The sequence below is a fragment of the Muntiacus reevesi genome, chromosome 3, assembly GCF_963930625.1.
Source record: "Muntiacus reevesi chromosome 3, mMunRee1.1, whole genome shotgun sequence".
NCBI classification, from domain to species: domain Eukaryota; kingdom Metazoa; phylum Chordata; class Mammalia; order Artiodactyla; family Cervidae; genus Muntiacus; species Muntiacus reevesi.
This window is the reverse complement of record NC_089251.1, coordinates 115,444,531-115,462,904: the sequence shown is the minus strand read 5'-3', so window position 1 is coordinate 115,462,904 and position 18,374 is coordinate 115,444,531. Positions and strand designations below refer to the sequence as shown.

Below are 18,374 nucleotides of genomic sequence, written 5' to 3'. Positions count from 1 at the left end.
ACTATGGCTGAACCATGACAAAGCCTGGGCCAGTCAGTGCTCAGAACACCTGAAATTTAATCTCCCAACAGCCAAGCTTGTTATATATATAATATATATGTTTGTATGTATATATATTTGAGAAGCGTATATGTATATTTGAGAAGCAAGACTTTTTTAAACGTAGTGTGCTCACCCCTGCGGCCCTAAAGGAAAAACACTGAACTGCTTTTGAAGTCAAATCCCAGCTCTGTCATTTACCAGCTAGGTGACCCCAGGGTTCGCTTCTCTAAAGAGGGGGTATTATTTGCTCACTGGGTCATTATGAGTCTCCAGCAGGTAAAGGCTGTGGAAGGCAGCATGTGGGCTCAGGAAAAGGCTTTGAGGACTGCAGGTGGAGCCTGGACCTGCAGAGATCCCCCCAGGGGCACCTCATTCTCTAAGCCGCCTCCACCTGCCTAGCTCTCCTCCTCCCCAACGACCCCCACTCATTCTATATCTGCACCCACAGAACAGGTGTTCACGTGCTGCAGATAAAACACACTGCATGGCGGGCCCCCCACAAACCTCGAGGGGGCACCTGCGTTGCCACTGCCCCCCATTTCACTGGTCCATTCATCCTTCCACACTTCTTGTCCCTTTCCCACTCTGCCCCTCTCCTGAGATCACCAGGACCCTCTCCTGCCTCCTTGCTTCCACCACGTTATTGCTTCTTATTCTGCTAAGAAAGAAACCACCAACAGAGAGTTCCATGTTCTCCCAACAACCTGCCTGCCCCGTGGAGGCCCTGGGGGAGTTCCCATCTGGGCGCACCCCACTCAGTTCCCCACCCCACCCCAGAGCTCAGGACGCTAACCCCTCCCACCCACCCACGGAGTTGCTTTGACACTGTCGCCTCTCTTTCTGCGTCTTAATTATCTTGCCCTCTGTCAGTCATCCCTGTGAGCCTACAAACAAGCTGTAATATCTCTCATCTCAAACCTTCCTTGACCTACAGGCGCCTCTTCCAACAACCCTCCCATTTCCTGCTCCTCTTACAACATAACCAACTTCCTGGAAGGTGCCCACACCCCATCCTCTCTGGACCCCACTTCCACCAACCTTCCTAGGCGTTAGAACCGCTGGTTAAGTTCACCGATGACCTCCATCTCCCCGATGTCGTTCTCAGCCCTCACCTCACCCACTCTGGGGAGTCCTGGGCGCAGAGCTGACGGCTGCCGTCTTGGAATGTTTCTCCTTTCAGTTCCCAGGACTTGTGTCAACTCTCTGCATATTCACTTCCTGGCTGGGCTGGGCAATCCCAGGGATGGAAAGTCCAACCAGTGTGGACCACGCCCCATGGACGGTCATATCTGCCCTCCTGACCTCTGCCCTGAAACCTGATGCTTGTATCTGATTCCATTTGGAAGTTGGGTAGGCTTCTCACACGTGACTTTTCCAAAACAGAACTCTCCATTTTAATCCCTCTAACCCGCTTCTCCTCCCTCCCTGCATTCGCATCTGTGTACCGCAGCCACAGCCCAAAGCCCTGGAGTTGCCCTGGACTCCTCTCTTTGCCTCTTACCCCACCTTTGACTCCTTCAGAAAGTTCTCTCCTCTTGACCTTTGCAGTCCCCGCTGAACCTGGTGCAGCTCACCATCTGTACTGTGACCACTGTCATTTCCCAGGACTGGCAGGAGCCCCTCAACTTCTCTCTACATCCTGTCATGCTATTCACCTGCCCAAACCTTCCAGGACCTCCCCAGCCCCTTCCCCACCTTCTCCGCCTCAGAGCAAAGTCAGATCCCTGACTCACCCGAAGCTTGATGAGATCAGCCCCCAATCCTCCTCCTGCCTCAACTGCCAACACCTCCCCTCACTCACTCTGCTCACCCACACTGGCTTCTTGCCTGTGAGTGAACACTGTCCATCCCAGGCCTTGGACTTGCTGTTTCCAATGCCTGGAACTCTCTGACTCAGGTAACCACAAGCTCCCTTCAGATCTCTGCTCACCTCTATGTCCTCAGAGACGCCTCCCCACTCCCCTCTATCTAAAATAGCACTGTCTTCTATTGCTCACTGGCCCCTTGCTTCACAGCACTTATTACTTCCACTTCATTTTATTCTTGATTTAGGGGTTTATGTCCTTTTTCCAACCAGAAAGTTAGCTCCACAAACTTGGATTCTTGTCCATCTTGTTCATCTTGGGTCACCTGTACCTAGAACAGTGCCAGATGTGGTCTAGGCCCTTGCATTTTATTTTATGGATGGATGGATGAGTAGATGGATCAGTGGTGAATGGATGCATGGATGGATGGATGGATGGTTAGATGGATGGATGGATAGATGGATGGGTGGAGGGGTGAATAGGTGGGTGGACGGATAGGTAGATGGGTGGATGGATAGATGGATGGGTGGTTAGATGGATGGATGGATAGATGGATGGGTGGAGGGGTGAATAGATGGATGGATGGATAGATGGGTGGGTGGATGGATAGATGAATGGTTGGTTAGATGGATGGATGGGTGGTTAGATGGATGGATGGATAGATGGTTAGATGGATGGATGGATAGATGGATGGGTGGAGGGGTAAATAGATGGATGCATGGATGGATAGATGGGTGGATGGATGGATGGATGGGTGGTTAGATGGATGGATGGATAGATGGACGGGTGGAGGGGTGAATAGATGGATGCATGGATGGATAGATGGGTGGATGGATGGATGGATATCCACAATCACACAGTACAATGCCCAAAGGGCAAAACACAGAACACACCGAAATCTCTTGCATCTGAATAAAACTTTATTTTTTCCCTAAACCCCACTCATATTTTGTACTTCCAGACACCACTGGGAAGGTAAGGGTAGATGATTCCACTCTGAATTTTCAGTCTCCAGGAGGAGACACACTATTCAAAGGCTTTCTGAACCTGCCACCTTCCTTGGATGACATCTGCAGATTCATTCCCTCCTCCTCAGATGTTTGCAGGAGAAATCTCTGTAGCCCAAGGGTGCTAGGAGATTCTTCTGGTCGTGGTTGAGCTGGGGAGACTGCAGCAAGATTGATAGGGCTGATTCTGGCAGGTGGGGAGAAACCTTTGCAGAAGCTGAAGATCAGAGAATGTCTTGTTTTATCAGGTGAAGCTTTAAAAGGACACAGGACATGTGTGACTTTGGCTTCTGGGGCCTTCTTTCCCTTCCCCCGCTGTAGGAATGTGACCAGCCATTCTGATGTGACTCTACTCCCATCTCTGTCATCTTCCTTCCCTATAGGATGCACTCTCTTTTTGAGCTCAGAACTCCTCAAATGCTGTTATTTTTCAAGTTTTAGCCTGCCCGGGGGCATGCAGTACCTTTTGTCCTGTTTCTGAGTTGGCTGTGTCCACACCTCGTCCATCCAAGCCCCAAACCTGGGTGTTTCTTAAGGCCAAAGCCAGATCTGAGGCACCCACATGGACCATTAGTTATGTGGCCAGATGCTGTGCATATTCGCTTAGGATACTCAGACAGTGGGGGCAGGGGTGATCTCTGAGCAGACCAGACTCGGGATCAGGTCCAGCCAGGAGCAAGTGGACGTGAACTGACTTTGAATGAGAATTTGCATTTCCTCACTTAATCCTCTCAACAATCCTGCAAGGAGAATACTAACAGCACCCTCACTTCACAGATGAGAAAACTGAAGCTGTGACCACACTGCCAGGATGTGGTGGAGCCTGGATTCCCTCCAGGCTTGTCTGACTACAATGCCAGTGCTCTCTCCGCTAGATCAGGAGCCTGTGGTTCACGTATATATTTCTGGAACAACGACAAGGATCACTAACAGATTGAAAGGAAGGACAAAAGCATCTCAAGGTTCTGGTCAATGCATGTTGCTGCATATTTCAGGGCATGACCTCCAGGGGGCTTTCTTGTAATAGTGCGGGTTCCTTATGCTGCCTCACTCCAGGGTCAAGGGGTTAAGGATCAGAGAGGGCAGGGTTGGCTGCCAGGAAGAGCTAATTTAGGCTTCAGGCCCACTGTAGACAGAGGACAGTTTTGTTCTGTTTTGTTTTTTTAAATTACTCAGAGAGTGTGTTTGTTTATAGATTTTAGAAAACCAGGAGCACTGCACTTTAGACTTCTAGGCAATCATGTTTCATCTTCATTTGTTCTGCCACTGGTCTGACAGGAGGCGGAGCTCAGGTAGTAATGTGAGCGACTGGAATGGGCTGTAAGTATAGTTGAAGTTTCTCTCACTCGCCCTCCTCTCACCTCCTGTTCTGCGGCCAGGCCTCCTAACAGGCCACGGACTGGTACTGGCCCATGGCCCGGGGTTGGGGACCCCTGGGGTTGGGGGCCCCTGCCCTAACCTCTGTTTCCTCCACGCTGCTCCTCCCCACCAATCCTGCCCCCAAGCTTCCCTCAGGAGCGCACCGAGGTGACTGGAGCCCCTCCGTTCTGACCGCGCCCAGCATCACAGTGTGGTCTCCAGTAGGCTCCTGTGGAAGGAATGCGCCAGTAAAGGGGTGTTCCAGAGCCCCCTCCACTACCTCAGGAGGCAAAGCCCAGGTTGGACCCAGAGGAGATCCTGGGTCAGGGGCCGTGAGGGAGCCTGGAGGTGATGGGGAAGGGATGCCTGGGGAAGGAACCGGGAGGCAGCTGCGAGTGGTCAGAGCAGAGTGGGGCCCGAGAGCAGGGGGACCTTGGCCATGAAGCTGAGGGTCAGCTGGGGCCACAGGGCTGCCTGATTCTGCCCACAGTGGCATCTACGTGTCAGGGCTCTCAGAGCTGCCCAGGTGGTCTACCTTGGACTTACCTGGGGAGATGTGGTAACAGGGTCAACCCCACAGGCAGAGGCCAGTGTCAAAGGTCAGCCAGACAGCTTGGGCTTTGCTGGGGCCAGTGGGGGGACTAGGGTATTTCCGGGGCCTGGAACCCCAGGGCTCAGCCACCAACGCCCCTAAACAAGTTCAGATCTTGGTGAGAGCCGCTCACTGCCCACCCCCTTTTCTCCTCCTCCAGTCACCTGAGCTCAGGTCCCATGGCATAGTAGGTGGAGGCGGGAGAGAAGCCATTGAAGGTGGAGCTCATGACAGACGTGTAGGCGCCCATGAACGGGAAGACCAGCCAGTCGCCCACATCCAGCTCCGGCAGCTGCACCTCCTTCAAGAAGAGCTTGTCCAAGGCATCACACGTGGGGCCAAAGAGGATGCAGGGGAAGAGGGGCGGCTTGGGGCCGAGTTCCTGCAGGGACACGGGGGTGGGAAGTCAAAGAAGACCCCCACACACATACATCTATACCCACTCCTCATCAAGCAGGGCATGCCCCAGGGCACCAGCAGGAAGGACTCTGTCATCCACCCGCACTGACCAATTCGTGAATGTTCCCTGTGTGCCAGGCATTGCTCTTAACCCGCCCTCATGGAGCTTATGCTCTAGAGACTGACTCCAGCCCTGCCAATTCACAAGTGCAACCACAGATGGGACCTCAGCTTTCCCATCTATAAAGTGGGAAGATTTTATTTAATAATCACTCAAAATACTAGCCTCAAACCTAGCTTCACTGAAAGTGCTTGAGGAGTTTTCACAAAGGATCAGGCCAAGGTCCCAACCCATGAGAAAATCCAATATCAGTGGTCTGGGGCCTGGTCCGGGCAGAGAAATATTAAAACTTCCGGTGATTCTAATGTGAAGCAAAGTTTGAGAATCTCTACTTTCTAAGTCTCCTGCATCTCCAAGATTCAAGGACTCCAGAACAACAAACAGACCGAAAGACAGACAGTCAAAGAGAAGCATACACCCCTCCACAGACCCATGGACCTAGATACCGGTCTTCCTGTGTAGGTGTGAGCTGCCAGGCCCACACAGAAGTGCACACGCCAATACACGCAGACACACGTGCACATCCTGGCACACGCAGAAGGCGTGGCAATCCACCAAGCCACCAACAATCTGAGATCCTTTGCCTCTCCCACTGGTAGCAGGGAATCCTGCCCAAGGGGAGCTGAACCAAGTGGCCTCAAGGTCTAGGAGGTGCCAGAGCCATGAAGCCTTCTCCTTACCTTCACCACAATGGGCATCCTCGGTTCAGGCTCCTTGGGAAAGACGCGGAATGTGCCGTAGTTGCCATCGTTGAGATAGTACAGTAGCTTCCGGCGGCCTCCTGAGGGCGGGCAGAGGGCGGGGCTGAGCTGTGCGGACCCTCAACACCCTCCCCCAGCGCCTGCGGAGGAGCCCTGACCCTCTGCCCAGCACTGGGTAGCCCCTGTTCCCTGCTCCTGGAGTCTTCTCTGAGCCCGCGGACAGTTGGGGCCTGCGCTCCCATGGCCCCTCCACTCCCCGCCCCCATCCGTCAGTGGTCCCCTCTGTTCGTCTTCATCTTCCTCTTCCACATTAGAATAATCTAACTGGACCTCCTTAGTGCTCCAATGGTTAAGAATCCACCTGCCGATTCAGGGAATACAGGTTCGATCCCTGGTCTGGGAAGAATCCACATGCCGTGGAGCAGCTAAGCCTATGCGCCAGACTACTGAGCCCGCGCTCCGGGGCCTGCGAGCTGCAGCCGCAGAAGCCCTGTGCCTACAGCCCGTGCTCCAGGGCCAGAGCAGTCCCCGCAGTGAGTCGGTGCACAGCTAGACAACAGGCCCCACCTGCCAAAGCTAGAGAAAGCCTGCATGCAGCAACGAAGACCCAGCACAGTCAATAAAGAAAGAATACTCTAACATACCATATAACCCAGGCATTGTTCTAAGTTCTCTACATGTTTTAAACTATCTAATCCTCCTAACTACACTCTGAGCGGGTTCAGTGAGCCCTACTTTACGGTTGAGAAAACAGTCTTGTCAGCAGTCACGTAGGAGACTGTGGCATGGCTAGGATTTGCCCCCAGATTGCAGGTCTCATGTTCTCTGCCCTCCCCTTAGACCAGGTGCCCTGAGCACCTGCTGCATGAGTCAAACTGGGAGCAAATGGTCTTTTCATGACTTGATTCCATCATGGTTGGCCCTTAGTGATGTGCTAATTCATCAATTTCCTTCCTCAAAGGGGTGCCTGTCTAAACTACATTTTCTTATTTCCTATGATCTTTTTTCCCCCTATATTCTTGATGCTCCAGCATCTGGGGCCTTGCTGACCCTGGCAAGACTGCTCCTCCCTGGGCTGAATAATTTCTAGAGACAGCAAACAACTGCCTTGCAACTATGCCTTGCCCATGCAAGCCAACCGATCCAACGTCCATACTGCAAACCACCTCCTAGACAGAACTCACAGAACTTGAAGCAGTACCTCTGGCCTAATCTCCCTAGGACAGTTCTTACCCCCCACAACCCACTGAAATTACTCAAACTAGCCAATCCCAAATCTGCCAGTCCAACTCACCCCTGCTTCACCCATTCAGTTCCTCGAAAACCACAACAGAGGCTCCAACCAGTCTTCTCCCTGTGTCCTTCTGTTTCCTTGTCCATCCTGTCCTTCCCCTTGTGGCCCTGCGTGGCCTGCCTCGCCTCTGGGTTCTCCAGAGGAAGCTTTATGGCAGTTATTTCCAGGTCTTACACAAACCGATTAAAACACATCCCAGGTATTATCACCCTGCTTCTTTAACTTACATGCAGAGTACATCATGTGAAATGCTGGACTGGATGAAGGTCAAGTTGGAATCAACATTGCTAGGAGAAATATCAACAACCTCAGATATATAGATGATACCACTCTAATGGCAGAAAGTGAAGAGGAACTAAAGAGCCTCTTCGTGAGGGTGAGAGAGGAAAGTGAAAAAGCTGGCTTGGAACTCAACGTTCAGGGAAGGGAGGTGAGAGGGAGGTTCAATAGGGAGGGGACATATGTATACCTATGGCTGATTCATGTTGATGTTTGGCAGAAACCAACTCAATTCTATAAAACAATTATCTTTCAATTAAAAAAATAAATAAATCTCAACATTCAAAAAACGAAGATCATAGGATCTGGTCCCATCTCTTCATGGCAAATAGATGGGGGAAAAGTAAAAACGGTGACAGATTTTCTTTTCTTGGGGCTCCAAAATCACTGCAGATGTTGACTGCAGTCATGAAATTAAGACGCTTGCTCCTTGGAAGAAAAGCTATGACAAACCTATACAGCATATAAAAGAAGAGACATCACTTTGCCAGCCAAGGTCCATATAGTCAAAGCTGTGGTTTTTCCAGTAGTCATGTGTGGATGTGAGAGTGGGACCATAAAGAAGGCTGAGCACCAAAGAATTGATGTTTTAGAACTGTGGTGCTGGAGAAGACTCTTAAGAGTCTCTTGGACAGCAAGAAGATCAAACCAGTCAATCCTAAAGGCAATCAACTCTGAATATTCATTGGAAGGACTGAAGCTGAAGCTGCAATACTTTGACCACCTGATGGGAAGAGCCAACTCCTTTGAAAAGACCCTGATGCTGGGAAAAACTGAGGGCAGGATGAGAAAAGGTGGCAACAGAGAATGAGATAGTTGGATGGCATCATCGATTCAATGGACATAAGTTTGAGCAAGCTCTGGGAGATAGTGAAGGACAGGAAACCCTGGTGTGCTGCCATCCATGGGGTCACAAAATCAGACACACCTTAGCAACTGAACAACAAAAAGTACGTTTAAAAACATTGCCCTACTCTGACAAGTATGGGGTACAGCACAATTATTACCTCCCTCCATCTAAACACTCTGCCTCTATTGATGTTGCTAATGTAAGCATGTGATAGCTTTCTCTCCAGCACCATTGTACTTCTGATGCATATTGAACTAGTGGTCCTAACCCCCAGATCCTTTGGACAAGACCTACTACCAAGGCAGTTTCTTCACAATCACTCTTTATCTGTTCTTAGAATACTGCTTTATGGAATCTAAACTCAGGATTTTGTGCTGATTTCTGTTAGCATTTGAAGCGTTTCATAATATTTGGGCATTTAGATGCCCAGATCTTTCTGAATACTGACTTTCTGCCCTCCCCGCTGACCCTGATATACTTCCTACCATCCTCTCCCCTCTTTCTTAGTTACCATCACTGAAGCCACAGCCCCAGTTGTCCCTAAACTACTTAGTCATGAGAGGTAGTCAAGATACCCCTAAGGTCAAGAGCTCAGGTCTGCTTGGCACGTGGTACAAATCCAAGTGCAAAGGTTTGCGTCAGGCAGACCAGGTCCAGTTGTACCACTGACCAGCTGTGTTGCCTCGGACAAGTTACTTCCTCTCTCTGAGCCTCGCTATCTCTGCCTGTAAAATGGGAATGACCCCAAATTACTTTACAGGGTTGTTGAGCAGAAATGAGAGAAAATACATATTTCACACATAATAGATATTTCATAATTGGCAACTCTTATTATTATGGAGATAAAAATAACGAGTCCCTAGGGACTTCCTTGGTGGTCCAACGATTAAGACTGTGCTTCCCAATAAATGCTGGAGAGGGTGTGGAGAAAAGGGAACCCTCTTACACTGTTGGTGGGAATGCAAACTAGTACAGCCACTATGGAGAACAGTGTGGAGATTCCTTAAAAAACTGGAAATAGAACTGCCATATGACCCAGCAACCCCACTTCTGGGCATACACACTGAGGAATCCAGATCTCAAAGAGACACGTGCACCCCAATGTTCATCGCAGCACTGTTTATAATAGCCAGGACATGGAAGCGACCTAGACGCCCATCAGCAGACGAATGGATAAGGAAGCTGTGGTACATATACACCATGGAATATTACTCAGCTGTTAAAAAGAATTCATTTGAATCAGTTCTAATGAGATGGATGAAACTGGAGCCCATTATACAGAGTGAAGTAAGCCAGAAAGATAAAGATCATTACAGCATACTAACACATATATATGGAATTTAGAAAGATGGTAATGATAACCCTGTATGCAAAACAGAAAAAGAGACATGGAAGTACAGAACAGACTTTTGAACTCTGTGAGAGAAGGTGAGGGTGGGATGTTTCGAAAGAACAGCATATATATTATCTATAGTGAAACAGATCACCAGCCCAGGTGGGATGCATGAGACAAGTACTCGGGCCTGGTGCACTGGGAAGACCCAGAGGAATCGGGTAGAGAGGGAGGTGGGAGGGGGGATCGGGATGGGGAATACATGTAACTCTATGGCTGATGCATGTCAATGTATGACAAAACCCACTGAAATGTTGTGAAGTAATTAGCCTCCAACTAATTAAAAAAAAAAAAAAAGAAAGAAAAAAAAAAAGGACTGTGCTTCCATTGTAGGGGGCATGGATTCAGTCCCCGGTCAGGGAACTGAGATACCACATGCCCCGTGGGGTAGCCAAAAAAAAAAAAGCCACACATACAAAAATTACCCCTTACCATGATAAAGATGCAAATTTAAAAAATAAGCCCTTAATACTTAGACTTTTGTTAAATGATGGCTTGAAATCATAGGCTTCCTATCACAATATCCTTTAATCAGATGTTTTGTGAAGAAATGCAATCAGCTGACACAGTGCCCTTGGGATTACAAACCTGTGGGCCAATTATTTGTCAAAAGAATGAGGGAGGAGATTAAAGCAGCTTATAAATATATGTCAGTTATCATAAAGCAGCAAAGAATAAAAGCACTAAGTCAGTGGGGAAGATCTATTCATGTTCTCCATCTTATCATGAAATGGAGTTTCTGGTTAGTTCACTTTGTGTGAAAACCAAATGCTGCAAAAATAACAATCTAAAAGAGCTCCTGCGGTGGTTGACCTCGACTGTCAAAGGTTTGCCGTTACCCTACAGATGTCACCCTTAACCTTCAGGCCATGACGACAATAGTGACTTCTTATATGTACTGTAAGAATTTGCATTTACTCACTATATTTTTGGCACAGGAATCTGCACCTGTTAGATAATGCTTGCTGGATGAATTTAAGGTGCACACCAACACGATTTTGTACATGAACCTCATGGGTTATATTCTGTGACTTTACCTCCATAAACGCCGTATAAATCCATTGGCTACTTAGGAAAAATGAAGACCCTTCATCTTGGTTCTCACCTCCCAGTCTGAGAACAATAAAATAGTGATACTAACAGGTTCATTCTTATACCCAATTCAAAGCTTGTTTCCTGCTAACTAGGCATTCGGAGGTGGAGCCCAGACCCCCTGCCCATCCTCTGCTTCAGGGCCCAGGAATGCCTGGACAGTGGCCTGTCCACCCACCGGGCTCCAGCACAGCCTTCTTGGCAATGATGTTGACAGCGGTCATGCAGACAGATGCTGCATAGAAGCGGCCGGGCTCTGCGATGACCTCGACGCCACTCCCCTCGGGGAAGTCCTGGGCCAGGGCGGCGTTGATCACTCCTGCCATCTGCAAGGGCAGACCCAGACTTTAACATGGCCAGTCCATCTGAGGGGGCTTCACCTGCACACTCTCCCTTCATTCCCTTGACAGCTGTGTGGGGAGTCGTTACCTCCATTTTACTAGGGAGGAAACAGGTAGATGCTGTGGTCTTTGGTGGGGAAGTAACTTGTCCAAGGGCACACAGCACCCTGAGATGTCTGAATTTAGGATCACTTAAAATTAATACACAGTCAGCAAAGAAAATGTTCCCCAGGTCTCAAGGATAACAAACTTCTACCTGACTGTAGCTTAAGGGGGGATAGCAACTAAATCATCTAAAGAAAGACACGGAGCCAGATACACACGTGCTGATATATGTACACAGGCCGTGTAAGTGTAGTCAGACAAAGACCTGTCTACAAAGACAAATGTCAGTTACATACATGCATGCGACTCACAGTTCCATGACCTCCTCGTACACAAACAAACACACTCGGTCCCCTGAACCCAAGCTGGAGCACCCGGCTCCCTCTCATCCTCCCCATCACCTCCTCAAACTCAGGGTCGGAGCCTTCCTCTCCAGGGAAGCCCCCTCCGATGTCCAGGAGGCTCATGTCATGCCCAATCCTGCTGCCCATCTCAAACACGCGTCGGCAGTCGGCGATGGCCTTCATGAAGTTATGGGGTGTCTGGCATCTTGAGCCCACATGGAAGCTGAACACACATCAAGTGACATGTAGAGAAACACCCGTGAAAAAGCAAAGGTCAGTAGGAAGAGAGACATAGCCAGAAATACCGAAGCATGGTCATCCTTGAGTTGAAGCACTCAAGACTGTGTGGGGGTCCCCTCTCTTAGCAGCCCCTTCCCAGTGCCTCATGACAGGGGCTTCTCTTCTTCTCCCCCTTGGAAGGCGTGTGCTCAGACCCTGAATCCCCATGCCTGTGAGGAGGGCCAAGTCGGGTGAGGCCAGTGCAAAATTTCTAGGGGGTGCCACAATACTAAATTATCAAGATAAAGAACATTTAATGTAGTCGTTGTAAACAGCAAAACTGATTTAGAAACATCTGCAATGAAGAAAATACTAAGATGTAATAAAGACAAGATTAGTAACAGTAGGGACTTCCCTGATGGTCTGGTGGTTAACAATCCAGCTTGCAATACAGAGGACACAGTCAGTCCCTGATGCAGGAGCTAAGATTCCACGTGCTGCAACTCCTAAGCCCACACGCCACAACTAGAGTCTGTGCTCTGAAACCAAATATCCCACGTGATACAGCTAAGGCCCGACAAAGCCAAATTAAATAAACACTTAAAAAAAATAAAGGCACTTTATATATACAAAAGTGGTAACAGTAATTGAACCCTGAAGCAAAAGGAAAAATGAGAAATGCCAATCCTGTCTTTAGTTAAGTTTTTACATTTTTCACATCATGATTTTTTTGCATAATTTTTTATTTTTTCAAATACTGTATTTAGTTCAGTTCAGTTGTTAAAATATTATTTATCCAGAGTACTAACTTTTTTTAACATCCCCTTAAATTTTGCACCCAAGGCCTTTGCCTCCTTTGCCCCACCCTAATCCCAGATAACATCCAGCTTCTTTGCTGAGAACAGAGAAGTTTCATGAGGCCCAGAGGGACTTCGGCTGACCAGAGCATATCCAGGAAGCCAAAGACTGGAGGTAGACAGCGGGAATTTTGTCAAGAGAATGCACTGGTCATAGAAAACACTCTCTTCCAACAACATGAGACAATGCTACACATGGATATCACCATATAGTCAATACTGAAATCAGATTGATTACATTCTCTGCAGCTGAAAATGGAGAAGCTCTATATGTTCAGCAAAAGCAAGACCTGGACCTGGCTATGGCTCAGATCGTGAGCTTAGAGCAAATTTCAGGCTTAAATTGAATAAAGTAGGGAAAACCACTAGGTCGTTCAGGTATGACCTAAATCAAATCCCTGAGGGTTATACAATAGAAGTGACAATAGAAGTGACAAATTCAAGGGATTAGATCTGATAAGAGTGCCTGAAGAGCTATGGACGGAGGTTCGTGACATCGTTGAGGAGGCAGTAAGAAGACAAGTAAGAAAACAAGAAAAAGAAATAAAAGACAAAGTGATTGTCTGAGGAGGCCTTACAAATAGTTGAGATAAAAAGAGAAGTGAAAAGCAAGGGAGAAATGGAAAGATGTACCCAACTGAATGCGGAGTTCCAGAGCGTAGCAAGGAAAGAAAAGAAAGCCTTCCTAAGTGAACAATGCAAAGAAACAGAGGAAAACAATAGAATGGGAAAGACTAGAAATCTCTTCAAGAAAATTGGAGACATCAAGGGAACATTTTGTACAAGGATGGGCATGATAAAGGACAGAAATGGTTAGGACCTAACAGAAGCAGAAGAGATTAAGAGGTGGCAAGAACACACAGAAGAACTATACCAAAAATGTCTTAGCGCCCCAGATAGCCACAATGGTGTGGTCACTTATCCAGAGCCAGACATCCTGGAGGGTTAAGTGGGCCTTAAAAAGCATTACTATGAACAAAGCTAGTGGAGGTGATGGAATTCCAGCTGAGCTATTTCAAATTGTAAAGATGATGCTATTGAAGTTCTGCACTCAATATGCCAGTAAATTTGGAAAATTTAGCAGTGGCCACAGGACTGGAAAAGGTCTGTTTTCATTCCAATCCCAAAGAAGGGCAGTGCCAAAGAATGTTTAAACTATCGCACAATTGCACTCATTTCACGTGCTAGCAAGGCAGTGCTCAAAATCCTTCAAGGTAGGCTTCAGCAGTACGTGAACCAAGAACTTCCAGATGTACAAGCTGGGTTTAGACAAGGCAGAGGAATTAGAGATCAAATTGTCGACATCCGTTGGATCATAGAGAAAGCAAGGGAATTCAAGGAAAACATCTACGTGTGCTTCATTGACTATGTTAAAGCCTTTGACTGTGTGGATCACAACAAACTGTGGAAAATTCTTCAAGAGATGGGAATACCAGCCCACCTTACCTGCCTCCTGAGAAACCTGTACAGAGGTGAAGAAGCAACAGTTAGTACAGGACATGGAAAAATGGACTGGTTCAAAATTGGGAAAGGAGTATGACAAGGTTGTATATCGTCACCCTGCTTATTTAACTTATATGCAGAATACATCATTTGAAATGTTGGACTGAATGAAATCAAGATTGCCAGAAGAAATATCAACAACCTCAGATATGTAGATGATACCATCTATTGCCAGTAAGTGAAGAGGAACTAAAGAGCCTCTTGATGAGGGTGAAAAGGGAGAGTGAAAAAGCTGGCTTAAAACTCAACATTCAAAAAACTAAGATCATGGTATCCAGTCCCATCACTTCATGACAAATAGAAGGGGACAAAGTGGAAGCAGTGACAGACTTTATTTTCTTGGGCTCCAAAATCACTTCGAATGGTGACTGAAGACTTGAAATTTAAAGGTGCTTGCTCCTTGGAAGAAAAGCTATGACAAACCTAGACAGTGTATTAAAAAGCAGAGACATCACTTTGCCGACAAAAGTTTGTATAGTCAAAGCTATGGTTTTTCCAGTAGTCATGTGTGGATGTGAGAATTGGACCATAAAGAAAGCTGAAGAATTGATGCTTTCAAATTGTGGTGCTTGAGAACTCTTGAGAGTCCCTTGGACTGCAAGGATATCAAACCAGTCAATCCTAAAGAAAATAAACCCTGAATTTTCATTGGAAGGACTGATGCTGAAGCTGAAGCTCCAATACTTTGGCCACCAGATGTAAAGAGCTGACTCCTTAGAAAAGACCCTGATGCTGGGAAAGATTGAAGGCAGGAGAAGGGGGCGACCTGATGAGATGGTTTGATGACATCACTGGCTCAATGGACATGAATTTGAGCAAACTCCAGGAGATAGTGATGGACAGGGAAGCCTGGTGTGCTGCAGTCCACGGGGTCACAAAGAGTCAGACACAACTTAGCGACTGAATAACAACAACAACGGACAGTGGAAACCAAGACTCCTGCCTCCTCCTTTCCAGGTAGGGAAAGCCAGAGCGCTCACCTGGTTCCAACCACTGCCAACCCCAGGTCCCTGGCAGACTTGAGCAGATGTTCACACACCTCCAGCCTGGCCCCAAACTTAGAGCTCAGGGGAAAGATGCTGTCACTGTCCTGGGTCCACAGCCGGAGGACCAGCCTGGGAGAGGGGTGCAAGGGGTATCAGAATTTCTTAGGCACATGAGCCCCGAGGCCCCCCATCCTACCTCCTTCCAGCTTCCCACCCACTTCTGCCTAGCTCCTCTGGACTGTCCAGCCATGGAGACCCAAAGAATGAACACACTCACTACCTACAGGCTTCTATCCAGGCAAGAAAAAGCAGAAAAAGGATAAAATTATTAATACACCTTCTATAGGCCTTCACATTACAGGATCAGAGATGTTAAATAACTTTCCTAAGGTCACACAGCATGTGACAAATGAATCTGAAATGTGATCCCTGGCCTCCCTGACTCCTATACGAGTGTCTTTTCCATAAGGTCAGCTAACACCAGACCGCCTAGTGCTAGGTTCTGCCCAGTGTCTATGCGGACATAGGCATTGTTTATTTGGCATCAATGGGCACCAGTGAAGGCATCAGGCCACCGACCCAAATTCTTGTACTTTGCTGCTTTGGCCTATGCCAGTCACCACATGGGTCTTCCTTCATCTGGTTCCTGCAGCCAGTTCCAACTGCCGGGGTCTCAGGTTTAAGGTCCCTTTTTCCACCTGTCTCTACTTGTTTGCACCCATCCCCTGCTGGTCTCACCTGGCCCCAGGATGATGCTGGGCCACCTTGATTAGCTCCTCCTCGCTGTCAAACACCAGGAGCTTCACCCCGTGGAGGGCAGCAAAGCGGATGTGGGAGACAGGCTTGCAGGGGTTGGCGTAGATGATGCGTGAGGGGGCCACGCCCAGGTCCAGCACCTGCTCCAGCTCGCCCTGGCATGGGTGACAGCCAGAAGAGGGGGCTACCTCGCTGCTCCTCTACTTTTTGTGGATGGGAACCCTGGGCATGAGCAAAAGGGGCTGCCCTTGACTGAACCTCTATTGTGCAGTGAGCTGAACATGACTGTGCCCTTTAGGCTTCTAGAACCTTCCAAGTGAAAAGGCTGTGCTAGGACAGGAACAGTATCTGTGTCTTCAAGCTTGTGCTTCCCCTCTTTCGCTTAAGCTGTCTGCCTTAGTCACAGGGACCAGTGGGAGGCTGAGCCCCCATAGTGCATTCATTCATCCTTTCCCAAACAATTGAGGACTAGGAGTGTCAGCCCCTCTTGAGGAGCTGCAGTCTCCACTCCAGGACCCCCGACAACTGGCCTTTTTCCCCAGGAAGTGCTGGACTTTCGAATGAGTCAGCTGGCCCAGGCTCACCTGGCTGGCACAGTCGAAGTTGGCGCCCAGGGCGGCCAGGACACGTAGCATCCAGGGGCTGCTGTTGCATTTCACCGCATAGAAGGGTGAGACCTGCGGCAGGGCCTGGCGGAAGACCTGGTGGCGGCTGGCCAGCACGCCCAGGTCGGCCACCGTGAAAGCATCTCGGCAGTCCTGCCAGGACAGTGAAAGAGAAAGAGAAGGCTGGGTAGTGGGTTATCTCAGCTAATCCTCAAAACAACACTATGCAGTAAGTGCTATTGCTGTTGCCATTTCAGATATGGAGAAACAAGGTCACTGGCTCAAGGTCACAGAGAAAGTACATGGTTAAGATAGAGTTTGATACCAGGTCTTCTAACTCTTTTCCAGTAGTCATGTATGCATGTGAGAGCTGGACCATAAAGAAGGCTGAGAGCTGAAGAACTGATACTTTTGTGCTGCTGGAGAAGACTCTTGAGAGTCCCTTGAACTGCAAGGAGATTAAACCATTTAATCCTAAAGGAAATCAACCCTGACTATTCATTGGAAGGACTGATGCTGAAGCCCCAATATTTTGGCTACGTGATGGGAAGAGTCAACTCACTGGAAAAGACCCTGATGCTGGGAAAGATTGAAAGCAAAAGGAGAAGGGGCTGGCAGAGAATGAGATGGTTAGATAGCATCACCAGCTCAATGAACATGAATCTGAGTGAACTCTGGGAGATAGTGAAGGACAAGGAAGCCTGGTGTGCTACTGTCCAAGGGGTCACAAAGAACTGGACATAACTTAGTAACTGAACAACCACAACTTCTAACTCTTAAAACAGGGGGACAAGAGGGAAACAGTCTTTGTAGATCAAGAAGGGGGAAAGACAGCTCCAACCTTCAACCATGCAGCTTTGGCACTGGGTAAAACCCCCAAGCGGTGGCATGGGGAGGGAGCTGGAAGGGGATAGATGATAGAATGACTCTATCACCCCCAGCAGAGCAGAGCTTTGAAATAAGACCTAGGAAACTGACATAAAACCAGAAAGCAGAAGAAAGTCTTATTTCTTGCCCACCAAAGCAGGGACTGAGACACCCTCATCCTTCCCTACTCCCCCCCGCCCCCCCCCCCGCCTTCCCCCTCCCTCTCTACCGAATCAGAGAGCTCCTTGATCTTCTTCAGGACCACGTCCCAGGAAGTTTCTCCAGGCTTCAGGGCAATGAGATCCTTTGGCCATGTGCTTCCAGGGCTTTCTTTACTCTCCTTTGAGTTCCCGATGGGGATGCTCACCCCGGACACTCCAACAAAACCCTCGGCCAGGCGCAGTTTCGGCATCCTAAAAAGGGCTGGCACTGAGATAAGACCTCTTCCCTCCTCCCAGCTCCCCGCTGGCCCCGGAGCTAGAGTTCTCAGGCTGTAACTTCTCAGCCCCCCCATTCAGCTACCACAGCTTCATGGAACCCTCGTGAATTTTCACATCTGTAAAATGGGCCACTGGCTGGGCCCAGCCTGCTTCAGAGACCTGGTAAGGGGCCAAGCAAGACACAAAGGCTGTGCACAAGGAATAGAGGCTTGGCATCCTCTTCTGGGCTCCTCCACACAGATGCTCCCGTTCACAGATGGGAAAAATGAGGCCAGGAAGGATAAGTGCAGAGTTTTAGGATCTTTAGATTGTAGGGTTCAGAGCCAGGGCCTAGGAGATAATCCAGGTTCAGGGTCCCCATTCTACACACAGGAATGAGAGGCCCAGAGAGAGAAAGGGATTTGATTGAGGTCACCA

General features: G+C 48.6%; 1 protein-coding gene across 1 annotated transcript; it reads right to left on the bottom strand.

The window, feature by feature from the left end:
• Positions 1–2,810: 2,810 nt before the first annotated feature.
• LOC136164091 (antizyme inhibitor 2-like) lies at positions 2,811–17,929 on the bottom strand. Its single transcript, XM_065928900.1, has 10 exons — positions 17,747–17,929; positions 16,630–16,803; positions 16,028–16,200; positions 15,284–15,418; positions 11,782–11,947; positions 11,113–11,260; positions 6,006–6,106; positions 4,970–5,187; positions 4,378–4,442; positions 2,811–3,108 (listed from the first exon to the last, which is right to left on the bottom strand). The coding sequence occupies exons 1-9, from the start codon at positions 17,927–17,929 to the stop codon at positions 4,418–4,420; spliced, it is 1,323 nt and encodes a 440-aa protein (XP_065784972.1). The 3' UTR covers positions 2,811–3,108; positions 4,378–4,417.
• Between the last annotated feature and the right edge of the window lie 445 nt (positions 17,930–18,374).

What these genes read in the sequence shown, in the direction of transcription:
- LOC136164091 (XM_065928900.1), bottom strand. Translation starts at nt 17,929, where the DNA reads ATGCCGAAACTGCGCCTGGCCGAGGGTTTTGTTGGAGTGTCCGGGGTG. An exon ending in GGATGCCCATTGTGGTGAAG is followed by an intron (nt 5,188 to 6,005) that starts GTAAGGAGAAGG and finishes GTGTCCCTGCAG; the next exon opens with GAACTCGGCCCCAAGCCGCC. An exon ending in GCCATGGGACCTGAGCTCAG is followed by an intron (nt 4,443 to 4,969) that starts GTGACTGGAGGA and finishes TTCCTTCCACAG; the next exon opens with GAGCCTACTGGAGACCACAC.